Source organism: Salvelinus sp. IW2-2015, linkage group LG2 (assembly GCF_002910315.2).
Source record: "Salvelinus sp. IW2-2015 linkage group LG2, ASM291031v2, whole genome shotgun sequence".
NCBI classification, from domain to species: Eukaryota; Metazoa; Chordata; class Actinopteri; order Salmoniformes; family Salmonidae; genus Salvelinus; species Salvelinus sp. IW2-2015.
The window spans coordinates 11,857,268-11,873,335 of record NC_036839.1 but is presented as its reverse complement, the minus strand read 5'-3'; the positions used below and the strand labels follow the sequence as shown (position 1 = coordinate 11,873,335).

The following is a 16,068-nucleotide window of genomic DNA, read 5'->3' as shown; positions in this document are numbered from 1 at the left end:
TGAGAGTACGCGGTGCAGACACTGATCAACTCCCCGTCACCTGGTAGGAGCGGCCTGCCAGGTAGGATGCAATCCAAGAGTGTGAATAGCCTGAGACGCCCAGCCCTGAGAGGGTGGAGAGGAGGATCTGATGCTTCATGGTGTTGAAGGCAGCGGATAGATCTAGGAAGATGAGAATAGAGAGAGAGAGTAAGCTTTGGCAGTGTGGAAAACCTCTGACACAGAGAAGAGCAGTCTCGGTTGGATGACCAGTCTTCAAGCCTGACTGGTTAGGGTCAAGAAGCTCGTTCTGAGAGAGATGAGAAAGTTGGTCAGAGAAAGCACGCTCAAGTGTTTTGGAAAGAAAAGCGAGAAGGGATACAGGTCTATAGTTTTTGACGCCAGATGAGTCAAGTGTTGGTTTCTTGAGGGGCACAACTCGAGCCATTTTGAAGTCAGAGGGGATGCAGCCAGTGGTCAGGGATGAGTTGATGAGGGAAGTGAGGAGGTCTCCAGAAGGGAGGAGATGGGGTGGAACAGGCAAGTTTGTCAGGCAATTTCTTTAGGAGGGGAGCAAAACAAGCTCCCTTGATCCTGGTTGATGTGTCAACAACTACCTGCAAATTATGAGCAGTCAGCAGTTCACACACCAAGTAAGCCACTGGGAAAACAGGCAGCACTTAAATTAGATGGCCCTAGCTAGCATAAAGACAGTACTAGACCACAACAGATGAAGACAAAATAATTATACTTATCACTCCTGAGGATCAGGAATCCTCTAGCTGTAGAATGAAGCTATAAAACTAACGTTACATTTGGCTACAATAAGCTTTCTAGTACCATGTAAAATAACAAAACATGTAAGAACTACAGTATAAGCACTGACACCAACTATCACAATCAGGGTTATAGCTTCACATGACCTCCGATACCCCATTGGAACATTGTAGTGAATTAATCATTCTAAAAACAGAATTATACCCAACGCCAGACTTGAAAACATTTGACTTGTTTCAAATCTACCCTACTTGGGAATCCAACATCAAAAGAGATTAGCCTTAATAAATCTGGGGCTCTTGTGTCAGGTCTCGGCCTCCTGCTTTTATTTAACTGCTCCAAACTATCCTACAGCTCTGAGTTTCGTAGCTTGTTTGGGTCAGGCCACATTCCAGCAGGACAAAAGCATATCCAAAAGCTGGCAGATTTTCTGCAGAACCTCCAAGTATTGGAAAAAAGAGGCCGGAGCATGTGTGTCTGGCTGAATCAAGAGATGGCTGAGGAACAGGCAGACGCGAGCCTTACATGGAAGTTCGGGAGAGGAGGTTGAGTAAGCAGGGCAGCCATGCAAAGGGTCTCTCCCTCTCCTCTCTTTCCCCCTTGCCTTTTCCTCTCCCTCCCTCCTTGGGCTTGTTTTAAGTGCCAGCGAGTGTCCCGGGCTTAAAGACAAACAGCAGTCAATTAGCTCTGTCAAACATCACAGAGAGGGGTGTCGTAGTGGCCTCTGACCCCTGGAAGGAACCATCCAGGCTGGAGGGCTAAACGGACATGCTTTATGCTCAGCCCTAAGCGTGCCTGATCCAAAGCCTTTTATGTAAAGGAAGATTTGCGTGCTTGATTCAGAAGGAGGATTCGGCTGGGTTCTTTACAGGCTAATACCTTACATCATTAAATCATATGGAAAAGAATGTGCAGGGGTATAGCACATAACTCTGTCGAACTACCTACGCATTCCTCCAGCTTGGAAAGATGAAGAGGACTATTAAGATAAGCACATCTCCTTAGTCATCTTTTCTAGTACCGTAAATCGAACCGACTTCGGATAAAACATTTACTGATCGCTATTTACATCTTATTTCTGTCCTTTGTTCTCTACATACTGCAAGCCGATTACAGGGTAAGAACTATTTTTTTTGTTTTGTTCACATGCTATAAAAGTGCCCGAGCTCGAGGAGGCAGACAGGCTGCAGCAGTGGGAAAGGCAGATCCCATGCCGCTCCTTTTTGGGAAATAAGCATATTTTGGAAACTCACTCTCGGAGGTAGGGATGGATGGCTTCTTGCTCTTCTTGTCAGCTGCTGTCGAGTTTGTGTCTGTAGGATCTACGGGAGAGGAAAAGGAAACATGTTTCAGGTCACTTATTCCCACACATTATCATTTCCATTTCTTCAATGCTAAAAATAATCCCTACGAATTGTATCAGTAACAAAAAAAACTAACCATAGTCTCGTACAGTACTTTATAGAAATCAAATCAAAGGTTATTGGTCGCTTGTTTTCCTAGCACAAACAGTGCAGTAATACACATAATCCAAAAATAAATATCATAACGAGCAATGTCAGCGTCTGGAATATAATGGTGTGTATAGACCGTATGGACAGTGAACCATACATGAAATGAACCACGTTAAAAATGTAATGATTCCCAACGTCAACTGAATCATTGAGATATGCCCCTGTATCCATCTTTGTCTCTCCTGCAAAACAGATTTTATCTCGACTCACTTTGCTAAATGGCAGCCCCACCGCACCTCTCTAATTCAGTTGGGTTAAATGCGGAAGACATTTCAGTTGAAGGCATTCAGTTGTCCAACTGACTAGGTATCCCCCTTTCCCTAAATTACGTTTCATAATCTCATATTTTTGTATTGACGGCAACAGTAGTAGAAGTATGCGATAGTTCAACTAATGTGTATTGCGAAATAATCTAAAACTAGGATTGAACCGTACGTGCCTGCCTAATGAATGATCTAGGCCTGTTCGTGAGTGCTGGGGAGCTGGGAAAGGCGGACGTGCAGTGGGAGCCTGGAACAGGGACTCCAGCTCGGCTAATCTGGCCGCTGTAATTGCAGGAAGTGCCTAGGGTGATGCCGGGACAGCCGGGAGGCCAAGGGGGACTCATGGGAGTGGGACACGGCAGCCAGGAACAACTCACCATCCACCAGCACCATGCAGGAACACTCTGCTTTACCGGCCGAGTTCTCCACCCGGCACTTGTACTGGCCCTCGTCCTCGGGCAGGGCCTTGTCGATGGTCAGGGAGCACTGCCCTCCTGCAGGAAAAACACACACACAGAGAGGACCTTAGCTAGAGTAGCCCCAGTACACACAGAGAAACTTTGTCACTGTGGCCCCTAGTACACAGACAGACAACCACAGCCAAAGTGTCCTAGAATACAAACAAATCATATCCAGTGGCCCCCAGTACACACACAGCCACAGTGGCCCCCAGTACTCAAACACACAACCATAGCCACAGTGGCCCCCAGTACACAAACACACAACCATAGCCACAGTGGCCCCCAGTACACAAACACACCACCACAGCCACAGTGTCCCCCAGTACACACACACCACCACAGTGTCCCCCAGTACACACACACCACCACAGTGTCCCCCAGTACACACACACCACCACAGTGTCCCCCAGTACACACACACCACCACAGTGGCCCCAGTACACACACACAACCGTAGCCAGAGTAGCCTCCATTACTACCCTAGCCTCCATTACTACCCTACAGCTCCATGAGGACATAACTCACATACTACTTTTGTTATGGTGGGACGTAAATGAGAAAAATGTGCATTCTTCAACATGACCCACAGTGACACTAAAAGGAGAATAAAAATGACCTGGGGGTCACCTATACATGATTCCATTATAAGAGGCCCTGACTTGGCTGTGTGACGGTTGGGATCTGGGGCTGTTTCACAGGACATAACAACTGGTGGTTGAGCAGTGTGCCTAGTTATGTTACTTTGCTGCTGCCCATTGATCGTCTTGTTAATTAGTCCTTACCCATAGCTCTGGCCCGGGGCGTCCTTCGGTTGCACTCAATAACAGACAGGTAACTCGCTGTTGTCATCGTCAAGCTATGGGGCCCAGAGCAACCCTTACCCCCTGCCTAAACTCTGGACTAACTGTTATCCCCATACAAATGCACTCTAACTGGACTGACAAATACTGGTTCAAGATAGCCAGAGTATCAGGCATCTGCATCAACACATCAAACTGCCTGAAATAACAGAGCAGTGATTATGGACGAACGCGTCCCAAATTACACCTCATTCCCTATGTAGTGCACTATTTAGGGAAAAGGGTGCCATTTGGACAAACACGACGTCTGTGTTGTCAGTGTGCCAGGGACCCCCAGGAGCCCAGAAACAGGGAGTTCTTTTGCCATTCTTACTCTACATTCGATTCATACCACCTTGTAAATATGTGGGGCTTTCTACAAGGAGACAATTACAAGCACCCAGAACAAAACAATTCATCACTATGATAACATCAACTCCCTCTATGTAAAGGGATACGTTCCCATCATATCCCATATCGAATGCAGCGGTGCAAGAGGGGAAACTCAGTCACATCACTGTCTGTCAGACACACTACTTTATAATATTAGAAGCCAAGCCTCCACAAACACATGAATGAAATGGGATGTCTCTCAAATTCCCTACGTAGTGCACTATAAAAACCTAATAGGGTGCCATTTGGCACGCAGGCATGGTCGGCCTAGTAGTGGGCCACATACTTACCTTCGTTGGACAGCTTGATGAACTTGGAGGGCTTGATGACCTTCCCGTCTAGAGTCCAGGTAATAGTAGCTGGGGGGTCACAGGTCACTTGGCAATGTAGCCTCAGGCAAGCCTCATCCATCACGCTCATATCACTCAGCTTCTGACTGAACGAAGGCTCCTTTCCAATGTTGTTACTCTTATCAATAATCCCACCTGACACGCAGTTGATGGCATTCTTCTCCTTCTCAGTGGCAGCAGGGACTTTCGGTGTTGCTGCTTCTGGAGCAGGGCTCTCCCCATTCTTCTCCAAGTTCGTCTGATTCTTCTTGTTGGCCAGAACCGATTTGAAATCTGTAGGCTCTCCTTTCTCAGTAGGAGCGGTACCTGGTTTCGGGGAGGTGGCGGTGGTGCCCCCTTTTTTCCCCAGGACATCTCTAAAGTCCACCTGCGTGGGAGCGTTGACCTTCCTCTCATCTTCAGACAGTGTCTTGGGCTTGCCCCCTCTGGGCTGGAGCTGGCCCCTGAAGTCCATCTGTTCCGCCGTGATCTCCTTCAAGTCCTCCTCGGAGACGCTCTTGGTGGTGACTTTCCTGCCCAGCACCGTGCGGAAGTCGCGCTGCTCGGCCTCCTGCAGGCGGATCTGGTCCTCGCGGTGCTCCTTGGTCTCCACGCGCCTCTTCAGGAGTCCCCGGGCTGTGCTTGGCTCTTCTGACCCCTGCTGCGGAATGGAGCTGCTGCTAATGCTGCTGTTTGGTGGTGCTCTGCCTCGCACTGTCCCGTCCACTCCTCCCACACGCTGACAAGGCTCAGGGCTGCAGCAGGACAGAGAGAGCGAGGTGTGGAAGAGGAAAAAAACAGGGGTTGTTTAAAAGCCCCGGCTGGCTCAGCCTCCACTAGTTAATTGGGGGGGAACCACAACTCAACATGTTACATCAGAGATGACTTCAGTAGCCTTATAAGGGCATGCACCCTGAACGGGGGGCATGCACCCTGAACGGGGCCCCAGCCCCCAGGCTTTGAACAATGGCACAGCTGGAGGAGGTACTGTAAACTATTTATTTGGTTATATTCAGGGATTAAGCGGATTTGAAACTGGGGTCTGGGGAGGGGGAGAAGGGAAGGCAAAAATAGCCCAGGTTGAGGGACCTCGACAATGAAGCAGTAGGCTAGTTAGTTACATACGTTTGGTGCTCTCCACTGGACACCACTGCACCCTCACTGACCACCAGAGTGGCAACACAACTGCAGTCACCCACTTTGTTCCTAGAAGAGAGAATGAGAAAAGGAATGGAAAACTGGGGAGGGGGAGTGTTTTCTGGTCCTTTCAGACCAAATCCCTCTAAAAAAGGGACAGCATCAAGAAGAGGGCTTGTGTCTCAGTGATGGCAGTTTTAGATTACCTTAACATGACTTTTAAATATGTAACCCTAATCCATATATTATAATAACCAATCAGAGCATAACAAAACAGATGTAAAGTGAAACATTCAAATGTTCCATATGATGTCTGAGGTGGACAAGTAGTAGTATCTTATAGTACGTTACACTGTAAATGACATTGTTACTGTGTTTCAACAAAAACAGCTCCTGACTCACAGAAGTGAGTCATCTACTGTATAAGGAGTCCTCCACTATGTCCCAAATGGCACCCTATTCCCTATGAAGTGCACCCCTGGTCATCTAGTCAAAAGTAGTGCACTTCATAGGGAATAGGGTGCCAGTTGGGATGTAGAAGCCTACCTCAGGCTGATCTCGTAGTCCCCGGCGTGGTGGGACCGGACTCGTCTAATGAGCAGGGACACCACATCCTCCTTCTGCAGTATCTCATAGTCCAGGTCAGTGGTCACCACCTGGCCCTGCTTCATCCAGCTCCACTGGGGGAAGGGGTCCCCAGCGATGGCACAGGACAGCAGGACATTCTGGCCCAGGTAGGCGGTGGTGGGCTTGAGCTTTGTGATGAACCAGGGCTGGACCCCGTCCTGGGGCTCTGGAAGACAGACATGGATAACCAACAGGTCATTATGGCATGAACAGTGTTGCAAAATGCTGGTAAAGTTACCCGAATTTTGTAACCCTAGGCATAAACATCTGCTACAGTTTAATACATACAATTTCACCTGACACACCGAGCTATCTCAAGTGGAGTTAGCTAGGCTGCTAGCCTACCTTGTACAGTGAGTGAGACCTCAGTGCGAACCTCCCCTACTTTGTTCCATGCCTCACAGGTGTATTTCCCAGTGTCCTCAGGGAAGACTTCCTGGATGAACAGACTGCATTGGTTCCCCTTCCGCTCAAAGTGGAAGTCCTCCGACTCCTGGATCTCCTTCCCATTGTGGAGCCACACAATCTCTGGATGAGGATTCCCTAAGACCATAAAAGGTCACATTAAACCTCGTGTTTCATGTCCACATCATTTCAAAGTGTATAAAATGGATTGTGTAGATCAATAAAGTGACTTTAAGATGATTTGGACCAGGGTTGAGGTAAATTCAGAATGGAGTTGCGAGTTAGTCTATCATTCCAATTCAATTGGCCACACACAGGACGCAGAATTGGAACTAAAAGTATCATTTAATTCAATGAAATTAAGCCATTGTTTATTTTAACACTTTTTTTCTGGTTCATATACAGTCCATGAACCAAAGACCAGCCCAGCTACTATCGATTATTGCCTATGGGAGAGCCACCCCTTTAAAATGAAAGATTCACCCATTTTGAATGTTAGATTGTATTTGTGCATCTCCGAGCGATGTTCTATCAATTCCCAGGGTCATTTCCCGGCTGTATTTCTGCCTGCTTGAAAGCCGAATAGCTCAGATACACATGAAAACGAAATTACCCCTTGAAATCGATAGAACATCACTCAGAGATGCACAAATACAATATAACATTCAAAATGAATGATTCTTTACTTTAAGTAGAACTGAACTCTGACAACAACAAAAAGTTGGTAAATGGCCTTTATGGGATGTCTTCATTTATCCACCATCTTTGACCTTACATCTCAAAGCAAAAACTCAAACAAAAAGACTGTTCAACATTGAGTTATAATCAAACTAATATTTGAAATGGTATCTTTTTTTTATTATTACAAACTGGATGGTTCGAGCCCTGAATGCTGATTGGCTGACAGCCGTGGTACTGTATATCAGACCGTATACCACGTGTATGACAAAACATTTATTTGTACTTTTCTAATTATGTTGGTAACTTGTTTATAATAGCAATAAGCCACCTCGGGTGTTTGTGATATGGACAATATACCCCGGCTAAAAGCTGTGTCCAGGCAGTCCGTGTTGCATCATGCGTAAGAACAGCCCTTAACCGGGGTATATTGGCCATATACCACACCCCCTCGGGCCTTATGGGTTAAGTAAGAGGTGGGAGATGATTTTGAGACTTACGTTTCATATGTTAGTCAAATTTCTTTGAATTGGTTCTACTTCCTCTAATTCAAATTCACGGATTGAATTCGGAAATTAAGAATTGACCGCGACCCTGAGTTTGATAGGAAACCCTGATTTTGATGCAAAAAAGTAAGCATTTGGACAGTGGACAGGTAAACAAAACCAAAGCATAGTCTCACCTTGTCCACAGACAGCTTACGTGGTAAGGAAACTAAAATCATTTTCTAACTTTGGGTGAACTATCACTTTAAATTGTGCCCTATAGTAACAGGCCGTTATGACGGGTTGTATTACATAACACACTCAATGATATACAGTTGTCTTGCATAATTGTATGCATTTTTCACATAGGCATGATCAAAATAAAATGCATGTGCTTTAATGCTATTATAAACCTTTATAAGAAAATAAATTGAGACCCTCCTGCTCCATCACTATTTACATTAAAAAGACAAGGTCTAGAATAATGTAAATCATATGACGTATTACTAGCGACTCCTCCCCCATGCGAACAACCTCAGTGGGATAATGAAGATGACGTAATAATAATAAGTGATAATACTCAGAGTCAATCCATCCCCTCAGGTCACACATTGGAAGGAAATGGAAATGCAGAAAACACCCGAAAACCAAACAAGTATCTCTGGGGGGCCAAGCAGGAAATACCAGCGTCTAAAGCAAACAGTCGCTGAAAACACACACGCTGAATTTTCCATTCTGATTAATGGGAATGAGAGTTAAAACGAGACACCCACCAGGGTTGTATTCATTGGGGTGCACCACAGCAAAATGTTTTACAAAGTAAAGCTGTTCTCTTTTAACAGAGGGGGGAAAAAAGAACTTCTTATTGGACTTGTCCAGGTAGTCCCTCTCCTGTTTGTTTTCTTCCGTTTGGTGCCTAATGAATAGGACCCGAGAGGCCTTCTCTTACCCGTCACCTCCACGGTCATGATGACTTGGCTACCGTCCATGACTTTTAGATCCTTCAGACCTCTGAGAAATACAGGGGCCGATGGCTTCTTGGTGTCGACTGCATTTGGCGGGTCCGTCCTCTTGGCACTGTTCTTCGCTGAAATGTAACATTTGCAGGGTTACTTTTTACAGAACAGGAACATGAGTAACTCACTGAACAGCACACTAAGCCAAGGGAACCAGCGACAGTTGACGGTCATCGTGAGAGAGCTGGCCTACTCTAACAGTCAAAAGGCTTAAAACAACAGATAGAGGTAAAAAAAATACTTCATTTATTTTAAAACTGCAGAGCAAGTAAAAACCATTAGCAGCAAAAACATTACCTTGCTTGGAGGACTCTCCAAACACTTCTGACACAGGTTAAAAAGACATTCATTCATCAGCTAATATCATTAGCTAATAATGTCAGTCCGCCAGTGTGAAATTAAACAACCAACAACCTATTAACAAGACAATTAGCAGTTGGGTGTGTGCAAACGTCAATCAGTGCAGGCTATTGGGAGTTTGTCTTTCTGTTCATTTTCCATTCCATTCCAGTCAAAGACATAACATTACTTGCTTCACAGTTAAATATGCTATATTAAGAGAGTCTACTCCAAGTGAAGGTCTTTCCTTCACAGTCATGTAAATAAATATTACCTCAACATGGATTCCTAGAGTACTAAATATAGAGGCTGGAGTAGATCTCTTAAAATACATCCCAAATAGCACCCCATATAGTGGACTACTTATGGCCCATGGTCAAAAGTAGTGGACTATATAGGGAGCCATTTGGGACACAGTCATGGTGATTTAGAAAAACAATGAGGAACATGCTGGGGTTAACAAACTCCCTGTGCGTCTCTTGGGAGTCTCTGCTCGTTCAGAAAAAGATAACCTTCTGGGAGAGAGCAACAGCTCTCCTACATCAGGAAATTAGCTGTCTGGCAGTCTACCGCAGGATATCTGAAACCTAAAATACTGAAGAACCCATACCAAAGAATCTGTGGAAAACTGTTTATGTTCTTAATGACATTGGTAGCCAAGCATATATAGGTGCTGCAGCAGCCACTGTCTGAACACTTCCAGAAGCTATGGAGCAGAACGTCACGAGTACACCTGATCCTCATATGGACTTGCCATCTGGAGCACAAAGCAACGCTATAAAATATGGTGGATAAATTAACTTAGGCAGTTTACCATTGGGAAAAAATGGTCAAGGTTCCATCTGTGTAAGAAAAAAATAAGGGAGTGGGGTGTCATTCTTTCTCCACCATCTCTGATGGGGTCTGCATCCCAAATGGCATCGTTTTTCCTATTTAGTGCACTATAGCGGGCACTACCTTTGACCAGAGCCCTATGGGCCCTTTTAAAAAGTACTGTACTACATAGGGAATATGGTGCCATTTGGAATGCAAACCATGAATACTAGACACATCCTGAACATTACCAGCATGTATTGTGTTTGGTTCTACGTAGTCAGCTCCCCATATTGTGATGTTCTTGGCAAACATGCAAGGAACATTCCCTGAAAACACTAGAATAATCTCATTAAAGACGACCATAGGGACAATGTTCCTGCCAAGGTCTTTGGGAGTCCAAAATCAAATTACTTGACTCATCACTACACTTTAGTCCATTAAAGGTAGACTCAGCTAAATTACGTTGCAACGAACAGCACCGCAGATATTAAGATGAGCGAGACTCAAGACCTCGCTCTCACACAGTCATACACAGTATCTGCGCATGTGCATGGGTTCGCTTCATGCTGTTACAGCGTGGTAGTCTGGGCACCAAAACAGGCCAGCATCGCTGTGAGAGAGAACAAGAGAGAGAGGGAGAGCGAGAACGAGAGACCAACGGGAACTTTTTGGCCCTCGCTCCTTGATTCATGCACACCATGTATGGCGTTTGGTTTTACGTAGTCAACCCCCCTCCCTCCCCCCCAAGTTCATAAACCGAAATGGTTCTAACCCTGTGGACTTCAGGACCCAACAGACAGGGAGGCAGGCTTGTCATAAACACAGCCCACTGTCTGTATGCATATCCAGCATGCCAGAGGGAGATCCAAGGCATCTCCAGCATGTTTCCATCAGCACTGTTGCTTAAACAGCCCTGCTTCACTGCTGCCTCAGCCAGCATTCCAAATGGCACCATATTCTCTTTATAGTGCACTACCTTTGACCAGTGGTGTAATTTACTTAAGTAAAAATACTTTAAAGTACTACTTAAGTAGTTTTTTGGGGTATCTGTACTTTACCATTTCAATTTGACAACTTTTACTTCACTACATTCCTTAAGAAAATAGTGTACTTTTTATTCCATACATTTTCCTTGACACCCAAAAGTACTCGTTACATTTTGAATGCTTAGCAGGACAGGAAAATAGTCTATTTCACACACTTATCAACCAAACATCCCTGGTCATTCCTACTGCCTCTGATCTGACGGACTCACTAAACACACTGCTTTGTTTGTAAATGATGTTTGAATGTTGGAGTGTGCCCCTGGGAAAATGATGGTATTTCAGATGTTTACCCCAGCGAAACAAATAGCTGAACCTCCACCTTGAAGTCCGGTGTGTGCTGATAGACAAGGATTTCATCCCAAATGGTCCCCAATTGCTTATATAGTGCGCTGCTTTTGATCAGGGTCATGGTCAAAAGTAGTGCACTACTTAAGGAAATAGGGTGCCATTTGGGACAAAGACAAAATGCATGCTGGAACAGAGAGCAGATGTTTCCTTAAATGCTACATCGGAGCCCTAAATAGCTATTATCTTAAAGTAGCACTGCTTCAAAGAGGCTCAAAGTACTCACGAGAGACATTTCAGGACTTTAGCAAACAGTCAAATACTCATTCTGAAAAAAATAAGCATTTTCCCTATCTCATGAATTGAGCGCATTCTCAATTTAGCAAAAACAAAACGCGTGTTTATATTTTCAAAAACGTCAAATTTAAATTGATCAAAATAACATTCATTGGCCATTCCCCTAATTTTAGCACTGCAGACTTTTCAAAGCCAAAGTCATAAAATTTGAATATATTACAAATTATAGGGCTTCGGGGACTAATAGCAGAACTACAAAAGTACAAGTAATAAGCATCATATTGAGAAATAATTACATGCATATGATGTGCTCTATTGGGGTAGTCCTCTGGGAAATATCTGATACATCAATCACAGATTAAACGTCTTCTCAAAGATGCAAAGGATAAAGAAACACATCTGGGGCTGGATGTATCAAGCGTCTCAGAGTAGGGGTGCTGATCTAGATCAGTTTAGCCTTTTAGATGACAATGGATACGCTTACATGGACAGAGGGGAGCTGATCCTAGCACTCCTACTCTGAGGTAGCGTTTACACAGGCAGTCCAATTCTGATCTTTTGCCCAATTATAGGCAAAAGATCTGATTGGTTAAAAGACCAATTAGTGAAGAAAAAAATATCAGAATTGGGCTGCCTGTGTAAACGCTGCCTGAGAAACTTGATACATATGGTCTCTGTAGAGGCTCCCAGGCCCACCTTTGATGATGACTTTGGCAGTACACAAGGCTCTCCCATGGATGTTCTCAGCGACACAGGTGTACTGGCCCTCGTCCTCTGGCAGGGCGCCCTGGACTGTGAGTTGGGCCAGGCCATTCTCAAAGGAAGAGCGGGCGTATGGCATGGGCTTGTCTGATGGGGGAAGAGAGAGGAACATGTGTCACACTTGAGGAACACCTAAACACAATCCAGGCCCAGCAAAAATAGTTTATCTTACACAGAGCAGGGTACACTCTTTTGCTGTCAAGGTAAAGCAGGGCCGTGTTGGGGAGAAGACAATGAAAGAACGGTCATTAGAAATGAAGACGTTTACCATGCAGGACATGTTGTGTAAATCCATTTTCATATCAAATCAAGGGACTAAGAGAGTGTATTCCTTCAAATCAATTCTGAATGGTCACGTTTTGTAAACAGGTGTAGTATAACAGTGAAACACTTACTTACTTCCCAACAATGCAAAAATTACACAACCGTTCAAAAGTTTTGTCCAATATAATAACATGAAATTGATCAGAAATACAGTGTAGACATTGTTAATGACTATTGTAGCTGGAAACGGCAGATTTTTAATGGAATATCTAGAGGCCCATTAACAGAAACCATCACTCCTGTGTTCCATTGGCACATTGTGTTAGCTAATATTTCAAGTATATCATTTTAAAAGGCTAATTGATCATTAGAAAACCCTTTTGCAATTATGTTAGCACAGCTGAAACTGTTGTGCTGATTAAAGAAGCAATACAACTGGCCTTCTTTAGACTAGTTGAGTATCTGGAGTCAGCATTTGTGGGTTCGATTACAGGCTCAAAATGGCCAGAAACAAAGACCTTTCTTCTGAAACTCGTCAGTCTATTCTTGTTCTGAGAAATGAAGGCTATTTCATGCAAGAAAAATTCCAAGAAGCTGAAGATCTCGTACAACGCTGTGTACTACTTCATTGCACCAATTCGACCATGAAGGCCTGATTCACTCTGTCCCACAGTTGATGTTGAGATTTGTCTTACCTGAACTCTGAATTTGGGCAGCAATTTCTGAGGCTGGTAACTCTATTGAACTTATCCTCTGCAGCAAGGTGACTCTGGGTCTGCCTTTCCTGTGGCGGTCCTCATGAGTGCCCGTTTCATCATATTGCTTGATCGTTTTTGCGACTGCACTTGAAGAAACTTTCAAAGTTCTTGAAATTTTCCGGATTGACTGACCTTCACGTCTTAAAGTAATGGACTGTCGTTTCTCTTGCTTATTTGAGCTGTTCTTGCCATAATATGGACTTGGTCTTTTACCAAATAGGGCTATCTTCTGTATACCACCCCTACCTTGTCACAACAACTGATTGGCTCAAACACATTAAGGAAGGAAATTCCACAAATTAACTTTTAACAAGGCACACCTGTTAATTGAAATGCTTTCCAGGTGACTACCTCATGAAGCTGGTTGAGAGAATACCAAGAGTGTGCAAAGCTGTCATCAAGGCAAAGGGTGGCTACTTTGAAGAATCTCAAAACATATTTTGATTTGTTTAACACTTTTTTGGTTACTACATGATTCGATATGTGTTATTTCAAAGTTTTGATGTCTTCACTATTATTCTACAATTTAGAAAATAGTAAAACAATTAAGAAAAACCCTGAAATGAGTAGGTGTCCAAACTTTTGACCGGTACTGTAAATATATAAAAACATTTGAACAAGGAATAAAACACAACATGAGCAATGACAGCTTGGCTATATACATGGGGTACCAGTACGGAGTAAATGTGCAGGGGAATGCGGAAATTGAGGTAGATATGTAGAGGTAAAGTGACAAGATACATAAGACAGTAGCAGCAGCGTATGTGATGTGTGGAAGTGTGTGTATATATATATATATACACACACACACACAATTATAGTCCAGTGTGTGTGCATAGTCAAAAAGAGTTCAAAAAGGGTCAATGCAGATAGTCCGGGTAGCTATTTTGTTTACTATTTAGCAGTCTTATGGGTTGGGGTAAAAGCTGTTCAGGAGCCTTTTGGTACCACTTGCCATGCTGTAGCAGATCAAACAGTCTCTGACACCGCCTGGTAGAGAGGTCCTGGATGGCAGGGAGTTCGGCCCCAGTGATGTACTGGGCCGTACACACTACCCTCCGTAGTGCCTTGCGGTCAGACACCGAGCAGTTGTCGTACCAAGCAGTGATGCAGCCAGTCAAGATGCTCTCAATCGTGCAGCTGTAGAACTGAGGCTCTGAGGGCACATGCCAAATCTTTTCAGCCTCCTGAGGGGGAAGAGTCGTTGTTGTGCCCTCTTCACTACTGTGTTGGTGTGTTTGGACCATGATAGGTCCTTAGCGATGTGAACACCGAGGAACTTGAAGCTCTTGACCTGCTCCTATACAGCTGCTCAGTGCATGCTCCGAGTATGTGTCTTGGTAATCTGTCTGGCCCTGTGGCCTTGTTAATGTTAACCTGCGAAAAGGTCCTACATCAGCTACGGAGAGCGTGATCACAGTCATCTGGAACAGCTGGTGCTCACGCAAGTGTTGCTTGCCTTGAAGCAAGCTTAGAAGGCATTTAGCTCATCTGGCAGGCTCACGTCACTGAGCAGCTCTCGACTGGGATTCCCTTTGTAATCTGTGATAGCTTGCAAGCCCTGCCACATCCGATGAACGTCAGAGCCAGTGTAGTAGGACTTGATCGTAGTCCTGTATTCTTTGCCTGTCGGAGGTTGTAGCAGGATTTCTTATAAGCGTCCGGATGAGTGTCCTGCTTATGAAAGCAGCAACACTAACCTTTACCTCAGTGCGGATGTGACCTGTAATCCATGGCATCAGGTTGGGATATGTACGTACTGTCACTGTGGGGACGACATTGTCAATGCACTTTTTAATTAAGCCGGTGACTCATGTGGTAAACTCCTTAATGCCACCGGATGAATCCCGTAACATATTCCAGTCTGTGCCAGCCAAACAGTCCTATAGCTGAGCATCCGCTTCATCTGACCACTTCTGTATTGAGCACAGCACTGGTACTTCCTGTTTGAGTTTTTGCTTGTAAGCAGGAATCAGGAAGATGGCATTATGGTCAGACTTGACAAATGTAGGGCGAGGGAAAGCTTTGTTTGTGTGTGGAGTAAAGGCGATCTAGTGCGTTTTTTTCACCCTCTAGTTGCACAGGTTACACGCTGGTAGAAATGAGGTAAAACAGATTTCAGTTTTCCTGCATTAAATTCAGCAGCCACTAGGAGCACCGCATCTGGATGAGCATTTTCTTGTTTGCTTATGGTGCGGTCTTAGTGCCAGCATCGGTTTGTGGTGGTGATTAAACAGCTACAAAAAATATCGACGAAACCTCTTGGTAAATAGTATGGTCTACAGCTTATCATGAGGTATAACTCAGGTGAGCAGAACCTTGAGTCTTCCTTAAAATTACAGATTGTGCACCAGTCTTTGTTCACAAACAGACAAATCCCACCCCTACGGATCTTACCAGATGCTGCTGTTCTGTCCTCCCAATGCATGTCTTTGTTCAGCCAATACTCCAATAAAGCATAGTATTTTACAGTTCTTAATGTCCCGTTGACGTTCATTCATATTATTAAGCAAACAAATATGCTTGCTGTAAAATCGCTCAAAAAAGAATAAATATGCAGAGGCATAAAAAGACACCTCACGGAGGTAAATGTTGATA

General features: G+C 44.5%; 1 protein-coding gene across 1 annotated transcript in view; it reads right to left on the bottom strand.

Moving 5' to 3' along the window:
- Window positions 1-16,068, bottom strand: part of LOC111974361 (myosin light chain kinase, smooth muscle) — an 89,870-nt gene that overhangs the window by 27,578 nt on the left and 46,224 nt on the right. The window contains exons 12-19 of the mRNA XM_024002085.2: window positions 12,383-12,535; window positions 8,837-8,974; window positions 6,665-6,862; window positions 6,239-6,485; window positions 5,681-5,761; window positions 4,517-5,310; window positions 2,911-3,027; window positions 2,010-2,078 (exon numbers count right to left, since the gene is read on the bottom strand). Of these exons, the coding sequence (XP_023857853.1) occupies window positions 2,010-2,078; window positions 2,911-3,027; window positions 4,517-5,310; window positions 5,681-5,761; window positions 6,239-6,485; window positions 6,665-6,862; window positions 8,837-8,974; window positions 12,383-12,535 (1,797 nt within the window). The remainder of the gene's footprint in view (window positions 1-2,009; window positions 2,079-2,910; window positions 3,028-4,516; window positions 5,311-5,680; window positions 5,762-6,238; window positions 6,486-6,664; window positions 6,863-8,836; window positions 8,975-12,382; window positions 12,536-16,068) is intronic.